Raw genomic sequence first — 12,727 nt, forward strand, 5'->3', positions numbered from 1 at the left:
TTTCTATACTACTATATTTATTCTCTTACAGGACAAATGTAAAAAAAAGGTTTTGGAGACAATACTTGTCTGTAACAGCATAGTTTTATTTCACATACAAGAGTTCTGTCACTAGCTTTTGAGCTCTACAGGATTTTTGTCAGGATCCGGTGGATGTTATTACCCATTTTGTAGAGAATCAATACTCCAATAGCACAGAATCCAATACCAAGTACATATACAAATTGTTTCCTTCCATGGCATGAACATGGCAAACACATGCCAGAAACTATTACTGAAAGGTAAATACATGTTTTCATATCTCTTAAACTTACTTAGTAAGTTTATATTCATTTATAGTGCCCCTTTTCCCTCCCAAGGATTACATAATCAGTGGTGGGGATAAAAGAGCAATTTACATTTTTAAAACAGTAACACAACCATTAGAAATTGAATGCATGTTGTTTAAACACAAAATATTGGATAAAGCCACTATTTCCATGATAGAAAACAGGTTTAAAAAAAATATCATTTTTCACATGGTAAGATTTTGCTAGCTAAGAGTAACAAAAATAATATATTTTTGAAAACTGAAAATTCAGTTATCAGCATTTACAAAAACCAAAAGGGTACCCAGATTATTACAATGAATAGTTAATAGATCTATTTTCTTAAGGCAAATAATTGCAGCCATCAGTAACGGTAATCTATTGTGAGTTTACACTGTGCATATGATTTTTAATTCTTCTACGTATTTTTCTTCCCAGTTTTGATATGGAGCCTTGTTTTGGGCAATGTACTTGTCAGCTTTAAGTCTGATGTATCATTTCATAACACTTCAGTTTCTTGTCTCCAGGTTTAAAGCAATGGAAAACTTTGTGCACCTTCCATATGCCATAGATCAGGGACTTCTAAATGTTAGTTATCTAGCATGGATAGTGATCATGGTTGGCACACACTTGTAGCCTCCTGCCAGTGTTGTGGCGCCCTCTTGGTGAAGTACATTGCATAGCAGCAAAACAAGGACCACTGTGTGCATTCCACTGTCAGTTCTGATGATTTTAAATACAGCAGGAACAAAGTTCTCTTGCGTTGCAGCAACATTTTCTACTCATTCAGACCAACCCCGCATTTTCACACCCAGGCTTTCCACCCTGGAAAGAGGCGGCTGAGATTCTTTGGGTCCATGGCTTGCTGTATGAGAAGGTTCACCTGACCTCCTACACTGAGCACTGTCCCCTCTTCCACACCTTTAAGCTTCTCCTGAAGTCGCATCAGAACACGCTCTGCCACTTTATTGAACGTCTGGTTATCACTGTTGAGAATAAAAAAAAATGTAAGAAAATATAAATTGCAGAGCCTCGCAGATGTTCATGTTAGTCACAACCCCCATCCCCGGTAGTGATTTCTTACTTTGATTTTTTGTTACATCCCTGATCAGCACCATTGAGACTTGAGTTGATGTCTGTTTCATCCTCTGGCCTTTGCTGCAAATACAAAGCTTTCAAGGGATTCATGGTCCAGTCAAAAAGTGGGTCATACAGAAGCACCTGTAAAACAAGGCAAAAATATGCATCTAAATGAAGCTAGCTCAATGCCCTAAAAAGGCAGGCAAATAAAGATTCCATGTTTGTAGGAGAATCTTTAGACTGGCAATGTTGTTCAGCATGTGAATTAAATGTTATGATTTGGTCCCATCTTGGTAATAAAACATTTCCATTATTTTAGCAATTGGGCAGTTATAAATGTTCTGTCAACAGCAAATACAGCTACAATGAATCTGCTTTTTGAAATACAGAAACTCCTTGTAGAGTTTCCTCTAAGCTGTTTGTGGCCACCTGATAAATGGTAACCTCTAGGTTGAACTACCATAGTGTGTCATTTGTAAGACTGTCTTCACACAGTGTGAATACCAACTGTTCAAGACAGCAGTGGCTAGGCTGCTAATGGAAACTGGGTAGAAAGCATCCTACAACTGTGTTAAAATATTTACTAAGCGTGGGACAGAATTCAGGGCCCTTAATGCTGATCTCAGGATTCTGGTTGGTTCATAAATGCATGGACATTCCCTGAGAAAATAAGGTTCTAGGCTGCTTAGGGTTTTAAAGGTTAACTGCACCACTTCAAAACAAACTGGTAACCAGTGTAATTTGTGTTGTACTACATGCTGGGAGTCTTGATCCCAAGCCATCCTTCATGCGCAGATGTGTGTGCATGCATGCCACATGCTGGGGCTTGATCATGCCCTCAAATTTAAATAATTTCAGTTGTGTGTTCAAATGGGCTCATATGCCAGTCTAACATCTTTTCCTTCCTTAAAACATTCTGCTCCCTTGAAACAGAAAAGGTTCAGAGCTGCATTACAATATTTCAGTAAATCTCCTGTGACAAGTTATAAGTGCTTAAAATATTTATAAACGTTTCGTGTGCCTAACAGTTTAGAATATTGAAGCAAACTTTTGCACTAGGAGCTGCCACAGTTTAAATGCCAAAGAAGTTTATGAAAGTTTTAAAATACAACCCATACCTTTCAGCTTTTCATCGACAGCCACAAAAAAAAGGCTTACCTCTACAATAGTAAGCAAAGCTTCTTGGGAATTTCTCATAACCACCATAGTTTTTTCACAGCATCTAGAAGATATTTTCAGAACAGTTTTCTAAATTATTTTCCACTAATAGTTTCAATATACGACAGCATTTTGTTTTTTATAGCTAATGGCAGTGTTTCTTACTGGGTCTCATTAGACCAAAAATAAAAATGTAACGAGCATGGTTTTCCCTGGTTTACACTACAAGCTTGTTCAAAAAGCTGAGCTGGTGGAATTCTATTGTAACTTTAACAGTGAAATGCTTAAGAAGCAAGTGCAGTTATATGCTATACCTCCTGAAGACTCCTTCTACACCAGTGATGCCCATTCCATCCACTATATCTCTTGTTAGCCTGAAAGGTATGATCTCTGGGGTAGGAAGGATTTTGCCCTGCTCAAAAGCAACACCTGGCAGAGGAAAAGAGAAATGCAACGTTTTTAAAAGGGTTATATATACACAAAAGAATAATATATGATCGCTTGTGTTTATACATACCTAGATCAATGTGCACGAGTTCTGCGGTTTGCTCATCTAACAGAATATTCTGTACATGTCTGTCTCCAAGACCAAGTATGTAGCCAACTGAAAGAAGGAAGTCTCAAAATGAACCCAGAAGCACTTGCCTACATTTCATTTCCCCCCTTTATACATATAACTCACAGCTTCTCTCTGCATTTATTTATTCCCCGCCCAACAGGTTTTCCTTGCTTGTAAGGTTCTGAGAAGGTCTATTCTCCTTTTCCAACCACAGTCTACCATGTTGCATTAAGTGCTACTCTGGAAGGTCCCCTAATCTTCAGCAATGGTTTTCCAAGAGGAACAAAGAACTGGTGGGAGGATTGAAATGCTTGGGAACATGCCTAAGGATAGAAAATATACCTGAGTGCGGCTCCCTCTCTTTCTCCCATTCACAAAATAAATTAATCCCATGTAGTGCTATGTCACAGTGCCAGTACACTCATGCTACTATCTTATATTTAAAGCAGCTACTGTACACTTTTGGGCAGCATAAACCATACCATTTTTAATTATAGTTTACTTTTTAATTATTAAATGGATTAAATCTCAGTAAACTTTCACACATGGGTGCATTTTGAAGATGCCAAAACAAGTGGGAGGTGATTCACAGTTAATTCAACAAAGCAAACAAGTAACATTGACATTTCATTCCCAGTCAGCTATACACCTGAATGAAAATACCTATAGAAAAGAAAGCAGCCCTCTAACTGCGCCAAAACTATCAGCCCCAACAATTAAAACTTGTCCCCTGAGATCAAAATCTATGTACTATCAACTAAAGCTCATGGAGGACCTTGGAAGAGGAGGACAAAACAGCAAGAGTTATTACATTTTAGTTATTAAATAGATTAAGACCTTTAGCTCTTGTTGAAACGAAACACTATTTTCAATTTGTCTTTATAGTTACAGTGGTGCCTCGCAAGACGAAATTAATTGGTTCCGCAAGTTTTTTCTTCTTGCGAGTTTTTCGTCTTGCGAAGCACGGTTTCCCATAGGAATGCATTGAAAATCAATTAATGCGTTCCTAGGGAAACCGCTTGCCAGGCTGGTGGTGCGGAGAAGGGCTTTTCTCCGCACCGCAAGCCTTCAGGACAGGTACGGGAACAGAGGGGAAGGCACGCAGCGCTTTCCCTCTGTTCCCGGGGCTTGCGTGGGAGGAGGGTTTTTCCTCCCCACCGGAAACATTCAGAACAGCATTCTGAATGTTGGCGGTGGGAAGGAAAACCCTCCTCCCACCCCAAGTCTTCAGAAAAGCCATCCGATGCCGCGCGGCGGCATCGGAGCTTCGTTCCGATGCCGCGCTGCGGGAGGAGGCGTTCCCCCCCCCCCGCCGCCCGGCATCGGAGCTTCGTTCCGATGCCGCGCGGCGGGCGGAGGTCCGAGGACAGTGGGGAAGACGCGCTGCGCTTCCCCGCTGTCCCGGAGATTTCCCTATGGGCTGTCGTCTTGCGAGGCAAGCCCATAGAGAAATTCGTTTTGCGAAGCGCCTCCAAAACGGAAAACCCTTTCGTCTAGCGGGTTTTCCGTCTTGCGAGGCGTTCGTCTTGCGGGGTACCACTGTATAAAATTATTATTGAAGTGTGCCAAAAACCAGCCATATTTTTACAGTACCTATTGATGAAGTAGCAACACTGCGAGTATATGCCAGCCGTTTCTCAAACCATACTGCTGGATCAAGAAATTTTTCCATGCAGAAATAACGAAATACAGGTTGAAAATTCTGACATACATCCATAAAGACGTTATATTTCTCCTCAGGATTTTTCCTTTGGGCCTCCTTCAAAGTAAACCATAAACAATTTAAAGATGGGTGTGAAAAATACTTTTGTTGCTTATGTACAGCTGTACTTGCAGTGAGAACACAACACATAACATTCATGAAACACCTGCCCTTCAAAATACCAATAGGTGTGCAACAATTGGGCAAAACTGAAGTGAAGTGTCGCAAAGTGGACAGTGTGCTGGCTTAAGGGTTGGGGAGATAAAGGCTCAAATCCCTGCCTAACCTATAAAGTTCACCCGTTAACTCTGGGTCAGATATTATCTCTCAGCTGAACTGACAATGGGAGAAGGGAAGCCTGGATGGTTTACTATGAATGCACTTCCTCTGGAGGAATGAATGGGGGATCCATCCATGAATGGGTGAAGCCCTTCTTCCACCAGGAGAGGCACATGCAACTATGTGATAAGCTTCTGAAGATCTACGCTCAAGCGAGTATAGAAAGATCTGAGGAGTTGAAATGTCCCCTAACGTAGGGGTCTAGGCTTGTGAATCCGAAGTCAGTCCCTTGGAACAAGGTCCGATACAGACTAAGAAAATTGAAGCTCTGGCTGTCTCTCGAGTGTATGTGTATGAAGGTTGAATGCTGGCACCAGGGAAAGGTCTCTTTCACCCCTTTCACATAAAGTACCCAAGCTTCCTTTCTCTGGATGGCATTAAGGAGGATACGACCCATGGATGGGATGCTCTCTATCTAGCTAGGTCATGTAGGGTGGGTAGTGCCAGACCTGGAATATAGAAGGAGGATAGAATCTGTAGAATTCTCCTGTCAAAAGTTGCTTCTGTTGAACCTAAAGTATCTAACCTGTAGTTTTGGTGAAGGTAGATGGAGACTTCCAAGTGGCTGTCCTGCAAATTTTGGACAGTGGGGCATTAGCGGAAAGTGTTTGGGAGGGCAGTTACTGGTTTGTGGGTGTTTTGTTTTTGATTTCTTAAAATGTATTTTGTGCTTTTTTATTTATGTTGAAGGGCGGTATACAAATTTGATAAATAAACAAATAAAGCGAAGTAGACAAAAGACCTGGTGAAATGTGCTGTGACGTAGCTAGACCATAAAATCCTGTAATAATTTTATCCTCTTTCTTGTGGCAGCTGTGAAGTTGGCAATAGCCTTTCACTGGCAGACCTACTCCCTATTCATGATAAAAGGTTATTGGGGAAAGTGTGGGATTTGACTTCTTACAGATGTGAACACATCAAAACAGATTGTATGGGTGGGTGTGATGAGAACAGACGATTTTGTGGTGAGTGTTCATAGCCTTAATCAAAAATAAGGAATATACCGCTAGACACAGCATATCATACTTGGGAAGGATTTGCTTCTGACTCACCATCATTTTCCTTTGGCAATCTATGCTATTATAGTCCTTTGGCCTATATCGTTTGTGAGCACTGCTGTCAGTATTGATGAGGAATTCACCCAGAGGAATCGTTCCTGTGCACCACTCTAAGACACCACTTCTCTGTGAAAGGGGAACCACCTTAAGGAATAAGCAGACGTATTAACTGTCATGATTAACCAGTGCTAATTCAAATCAGATTCCTTTGTAACCTTAGTTTGAAAACCCATTTTGGAATCATGGGTACAATCTCTAGTTTACATTGGAAAATGCCCTGTGGAAAGTGAAATAAAATCCTGAGAGAGAGAGAGAGAGCGCACACACGTATTTATAACACTAGCTCCCAGTTTTCAAACTAGTTTGGCAAGGAGAGGAGATGTTGTGAGAGCAACAAGGTTTGTGTGCAGAAGCTCCAACATTCAGCAGAATCTCAGGTAGTAGCTGCTGTGGAAAAACTTTGCCCGAGTCCCTAGAGAGTCACTGCCATACTGAGCTAGATGAAGCAATGTTCTGTCTTGATATAAAACATTTTTTTTATGTTGGAGATGAAGGATGGGAGCTCAGTGGCAGAGCATGTGAGGTGCATGTAGAAGGTCCTAGATTCAATTCCTGTCACCTCCATCTTAAAAGATCTTGAGTAGTAAGTCCTAAGTGCCACTTTCAGAGCTAAATTCAGTAATTATCAGAGCCTATATAAAGGAAGCTTCTTTGGCTGGTGAACCCACATCATGTCTGCAACAGGCTACTTTGATGGAACAAGAGCAAAACTTGCCTTATATCTGCGGATAGTCAATTTTCTCTTTCTGGTTTCAGTATTTTGCTGAAGCAGAGCATTGCACATCTGGAAAACCTGCTGCATGACAGCATCCTGTCTCAGGTCATCACGGCCCTTTAAGAGATACAAAAAAGGCAATGGTATAGAAATGGCATCTGCTGAACACTACAACTACTTTATGTTATTTATATTTATTTGGAAGTGAGGGAAACTTTTATTCAAAACAAGTATGCAAAGTACTGTAGACTTAAGCAACAGGAAAAGTATCCAGACAATTGAGCAGTACTGTCACTTTATACTTTGTCTTCTGGGATCACTTAGAAGTTTTGAAATACATTGTACATTTAGTAAATAAATAAATACAGTGGTGCCTCGCAAGACGAAAAGAATCCGTTCCGCGAGTCTCTTCGTCTTGCGGTTTTTTCGTCTTGCGAAGCAAGCCCATTAGCGGCTTTGCGGGTTTTGCGGATCAGCTGATAAGCGGTTTAGCGGCTTAGGATCAGCTGATAAGCGGCTTAGCGGCTTGGGGAAAAGGGGGGGGGAAGGAAAAAAACCCCGCAGCAACTCGCAAGACATTTTTGTCTTGCGAAGCAAGTCCATAGGAAATTCGTTTTGCGAAGCACCTCCAAAACGGAAACCCTTTTGTCTAGCGGGTTTTCCGTCTTGCGAGGCATTCGTCTTGCGGGGCACCACTGTATACATTTAGAAATGTGTAAGAACGTATTTCCATTCATCCCTACATCAGGCGCTTATAAATTTCCCACGGTTTTACTTTAGAGCAGCTCAGTATTTTCAATACAGAGAAATAAAACGTATCAACTTCCACCAAAGGCAAGGTTCACACCACAGAACATGGCATAAGTTAAAAACCCAATATTCTACATTCAATTTACAAGTCTCATGGTTTTTAAATCAAAAAAGACACCTCTCTAGCACGTGCAACACACAGAACTTACCTTGACAAGTTGCCTCCTCTCTTTGCCATCTGATCCAACACAGTCTATTATTTTTGGTAGATTAAGGCCTCCTGCTAAGCGAAATTCTGGCTTGAATGACCTTATTGTAACCAAATTTTCATACTTCCCACTTGGATCCACCTAAAATCATAAATACATTTAGGCGCTGCTTGTATCATGTTCACCACAATATTACATGTTCACTACAGTACTGATAGCCATTTCTCGGTCTGCTAGAATGAAACATGTGCAGGTTACAGACTCCGTTAACCCAGAAATAGTACCTCGGGTTAAGAACTTTGCTTCAGGATGAGAACATAAATCTTGCTCAGGCGGTGCGGCAGCAGCGGGAGGCCCCATTAGCTAAAGTGGTACCTCAGGTTAAAAACAGTTTCAGGTTAAGAACGGACCTCCAGAACGAATTAAGTACTTAACCCGAGGTACCACTGTAATCCCCGCTAATATGACTATGTAAGGATTATTACTGAGATTATTACTGAGTTTTATTTACCTTGATTTCCATGGTGGGTACAACAACATGATCTAGATTCTTTAGCTTGGTGATAGGTTGATCAGAAGGGATATTTATGCCTCCTGCACAAACAATACACAAATTATCTTAAATGCCATTGCTAACATTTGTTGCTATATGAACTCCTGCACACTGGACTTCAAACAATGATGAAATTGTTTCCAAGATGTCTCTGATATTACAGAAATTATTCTAGATTTTCTAGTGTGGTGCCATCTACCCCTTTGCAACGCCTTTCTACTGCGTATCAGACCTTCTCTATTATTTTAACTCTTTTAAATATATCTAATTGTACTATAAATATTACATTGTAAACTGGCCCGTCCCCAAATACTAAAATAACCAGAGTACTGCCAATTTGCTCTGTGGCAAAGGCTGTTACAGATACCTGCACAAATTGGATACAGTTCACTGGCTAACAAATATCATTATAGCCTATAAATTGCACAGATAATTTACTCTTGACAAAACATCCTGGAGAAGCAAAGCAGTATTTTTCAGCTATTTATTACACAGTATGAAACTGAAGGATTATTGTTGATTTTCAACTCCCACCGCAATTATCCCCATTTTCCATATTCTTACTTCTCTCTGACTTCCAGGGAGTTGCGTCCATGTTTGCTAAAGTGATATAAGCATTGCAGAGGGCTTCAACATTTGCCACCATATCAGCTCTTTCATGCTTGATAATGTTAATTATATTGCTAGCAGCTTCCATCCGTTCCTATCGGTTGAAAAAAGAATACTGGTAAAAGTGAGTGTTTTACTTACAATCTGTTGTTGTTTAGTCGTTTAGTCGTGTCCGACTCTTCGTGACCCCATGGACCAGAGCACGCCAATCTACAATCTACTTTAGATTACAATCTACAATCTACTTTAGATTAAAACAATTCAGAGCTCTGACAACAAAGGAAGCATTAAGAAACTGGGCCAACTGCTGGTGGGTAACTTTACTGCAGCTCTGACATTATGAAAAACAGGCCCCAACTACAATACTGTCCATGCAAACACAAAACATTTCCCGCTCCCCCAGCCTAAAGCACCCCAGAAACAGGTGAATTAAAGTACCTTGTCAAGTTGAGAAGTTTCTTTTGGTGTGTTTTTTGTTTGCCTGCTTCTTGCTGCTTCCGGCTTTGCGAAGAGTTCATCCTTGTTGGCATTCACCAATGCCAAGATTATAAACAAAGTGTGATGTGGATGGTCCAGAGAAATTCTAGCTATAAGCTGTTAAGAAATATATTTATTTTAAAAAAGTTATACAACTAGCATTCTTACTCTGTGATCTGCATATTAAAGCAAGCATCAAAGTTCAGCAGCAATGCTCAATGATTCAGTTCTATACTGGACTTCATATGTCATATTTCTATACTGGACTTCATATTTCATATTTCTATACTGGACTTCATATTTCAAATGCTATTTCTATTTGAATGCGACAATAAACCACAGTTCAGCGCTATATGAATGAGCTTCAATGAATTAATCTGGGTTGAAGCCTGGCCATGGGACAGAATTGTTCTTGCAGGCCCTAATGGATGACCTACAGAGAGTAGGATAGAGGGAATGTGACTTTACTGCTGTTTTTTAAAAATCTCTCTTCTCTGCAGCTTTCAGTACCACTAACCATGGTCTCCTTCTAGACTGCCTCCATACATTTTTGCCTTTAAACTACCCTCTGACCCTCAAATAAAGGGTGGTATATAAAATAAATAAATAAAATGGAATGGTAATTGGGAGCCCAGTGCTATAGATTCCAGTCCTACCTACGAGACAAAGTCCAGCTTTGGGACAGTGCTTTTGCCCCCCCCCCTTGCAGATACCCCCAATGCTATTTAATATCTATATAAAGCAGCTGGCGGTTGGCATTAAGAGTATTGGGGGCAACATGCCATTAATACACTGAGACTCAGCTCTATTTCTACATAACATCTGAATAAGAAGAGGCTGTGTGGGTGCCAAACTAGTGCCTGGATGCAGGAAAAATTCAGCCCTGTCAAAGGGACAAAACCTCTGAACTAGTTACTGAGGACTGCACATGCGTGTCCTCAGGCTCCTTCACCATGCAGCACTAGGCAGGGGCATTTTATTTTATTTTCCTCCAATGCTGGGCAAAGGTGTATGAAACCAGGGAGCCATGAGCAATTACAGAGAAGAAGGAAAAAGCTGGACAAAGGACAGAGGAGCTGGGGATGGGAAGGGATGGCACAAAGCTCAGTGATCAGAGGGAAGGAATCAGGAAGTTTCGTTTCGTTATACAGTAGTCCATTTCTGAGCTGCAAAACTGGCTGCAAAAAATGAAAGAGCTAAAATCTAACATTGCAACACTGTAAAATCCGTAACACCCAAACTATCTACATGCAAATAAAGTTTGTTTTTGTATTTTGTTTCAGTGTTTGTTTTGTATTTGCATGTTAAATGAATACAGGGCATCATGGTTGAAGATCAATTACATTAATCAGAATCTGATGAAATCCTTCTGCCTTGCTTTCCATTCGAGCTGCTAGTTGATACATCAGTGGCAAGAATTTGTAAGAGGGTATTTTCTTTGCCTCTGTCTGTTATAATAAAAACAGCAAACAAAAGTAGAAGGTGAGACTGTTGAATAGTATAACACAAATTGCATGTATGCTCAGATATCAGTACATCACAATATTGTTTTCTAATTGCTATCAGTGCAAGGCACTCTTTTTTCACAGCAGCACTTTTATCATCCACTTATCACACATTTTCTCACCAGGTTTTACAAGACAGTACCTTACAAGCTGGGGAATAATCTATAGTATTTTAAGATGTAAGCACAGTTTATGACGCCAGCGAGTCAGGACCGAGTGCTTCTTCATCCCCTCATTGTGAACTGGCTTTGGCACAAAGATTTTGGCGTATATTAAGCCAGAGTTCCTTGTTACATCTAAACCGGGGAATTCTGACTTAATGTCAGTTAAGAAACTAGGAAAATAAGCCAGGGAGGAGGAGAGGAGGGCTTGGCTCTGATGCCCGTTTGCATTTTCACAAACAAACCATCAAGCCTGAACGGGTTGTCTGAACAAGGCCACTGCCTGGCAGTATTTTGCATGGATTGTGACTGTGAGGAACCTCAATTCCTATGTATTTATTGCAGTGGACGATGAAGCCATTGGATTAGGTAGTTTTGTGGTGTATCCATTATATTACTCCTGTTATTTATAAAAATCCTGACATAAGTAAAGAATGCTAAGGTAAAAGAGGACTCTGGGGAAAAGAAGCAGAAAGTCGTAATGAAAGATACTACTTCAAAGAGAGACTGATGGTGGATTGATTCACTACATGTTGCACCTACTCCGAGAACCCAGAGTACTGGCTGTGGCGGGTGGGGGAGAAAGCGAGAGTATGCAAGCTACAATGGTCTGGGTTCAGAGGAACTTCCCTGTGAATAGAGGCTACGTACGCTGGGAAAAGTTTCCACTCACTCGCCTCTGCGCCTGCTGGATATGTATGTATGGAACAGGTATGCATAGGGCCTAATCATGTAAAATCCAAGGTACATGAGTATGAACTGTACAACTGATAACCCACACGATCTGAGACTTAAATGTTTTAGATTTTACATGTGGAAAAATGCACCCACGCATAAACATCCAGTGCAATTTGCTCCCCAACCTTATATTTTACTTCACTACAAAGAGGGAATGTATACACAGATGTAATAAAGTTGTATCTTTGTATACACAGATGCAGTAAAGTTACGGTGAGACTAACCTGAATCATCACATTGACTTCATAAACACCAGAGTTCTCAAGCCAGAGAGAACAGAGTCGAAAGATCCACATGTCATGTTCTTCCCCACTCAGTAAACAGTTAATGTAGTTCTCAACGGCTTTGCATAAGAAACGTTTGCGATCCTCTCTCAGTGCGCGAATTGCACCTTCATCAAGTTGTAGTTCCCGCTGAACTCTGACTGTGTATCTTAACAACAGAAATTTAGAAATAAGACTACAAATCTAAAATTCATTTACTTATATGCTGACAGACATTGACTTCATGAAAAAGAGAGCGCCTGGGTTCTCCTCATTCTCAGGACTTGAGCCAATGATTACTTTTATTGGCTTACACAATAAAATGGCAGAAGCAGGAAAACTCCTAAGATAATGGTTCATTAATAAGAACATGCTCACTGTTCCCCAAGAATATACATGCCAAAATATAGCTAGATGAACCCCAACCAGCTGACAGACCTGCCTTAACTTACTTACTACGAACTGGTGGCATAACATACCTCA

The 12,727-nt window shown here is 40.6% G+C and overlaps 1 protein-coding gene across 3 annotated transcripts in view; it reads right to left on the minus strand.

Moving 5' to 3' along the window:
- Positions 1 to 65: 65 nt before the first annotated feature.
- Positions 66 to 12,727, minus strand: part of ATM (ATM serine/threonine kinase) — a 52,637-nt gene continuing 39,975 nt past the window's right edge. For 2 of the 3 annotated variants that reach the window (XM_081197610.1, XM_081197609.1), the window contains 14 exons: positions 12,206 to 12,413; positions 10,921 to 11,025; positions 9,539 to 9,694; positions 9,056 to 9,194; positions 8,450 to 8,532; positions 7,939 to 8,079; positions 6,980 to 7,096; positions 6,199 to 6,348; positions 4,699 to 4,864; positions 3,064 to 3,150; positions 2,861 to 2,975; positions 2,547 to 2,610; positions 1,393 to 1,529; positions 66 to 1,294 (listed from right to left, as the gene is read on the minus strand). In XM_081197610.1, coding sequence (XP_081053736.1) covers positions 1,114 to 1,294; positions 1,393 to 1,529; positions 2,547 to 2,610; positions 2,861 to 2,975; positions 3,064 to 3,150; positions 4,699 to 4,864; positions 6,199 to 6,348; positions 6,980 to 7,096; positions 7,939 to 8,079; positions 8,450 to 8,532; positions 9,056 to 9,194; positions 9,539 to 9,694; positions 10,921 to 11,025; positions 12,206 to 12,413 — 1,849 coding nt within the window. In that variant the 3' untranslated portion in view covers positions 66 to 1,113. Of the gene's footprint in view, positions 1,295 to 1,392; positions 1,530 to 2,546; positions 2,611 to 2,860; positions 2,976 to 3,063; positions 3,151 to 4,698; positions 4,865 to 6,198; positions 6,349 to 6,979; positions 7,097 to 7,938; positions 8,080 to 8,449; positions 8,533 to 9,055; positions 9,195 to 9,538; positions 9,695 to 10,920; positions 11,026 to 12,205; positions 12,414 to 12,440; positions 12,724 to 12,727 lie in introns of those variants that run through there. The other variant, XM_081197611.1, reaches the window with a different exon arrangement.

Source organism: Podarcis bocagei (assembly GCF_964188305.1).
Source record: "Podarcis bocagei genome assembly, chromosome: 6".
In the NCBI taxonomy this organism is placed as follows: Eukaryota; Metazoa; Chordata; class Lepidosauria; order Squamata; family Lacertidae; genus Podarcis; species Podarcis bocagei.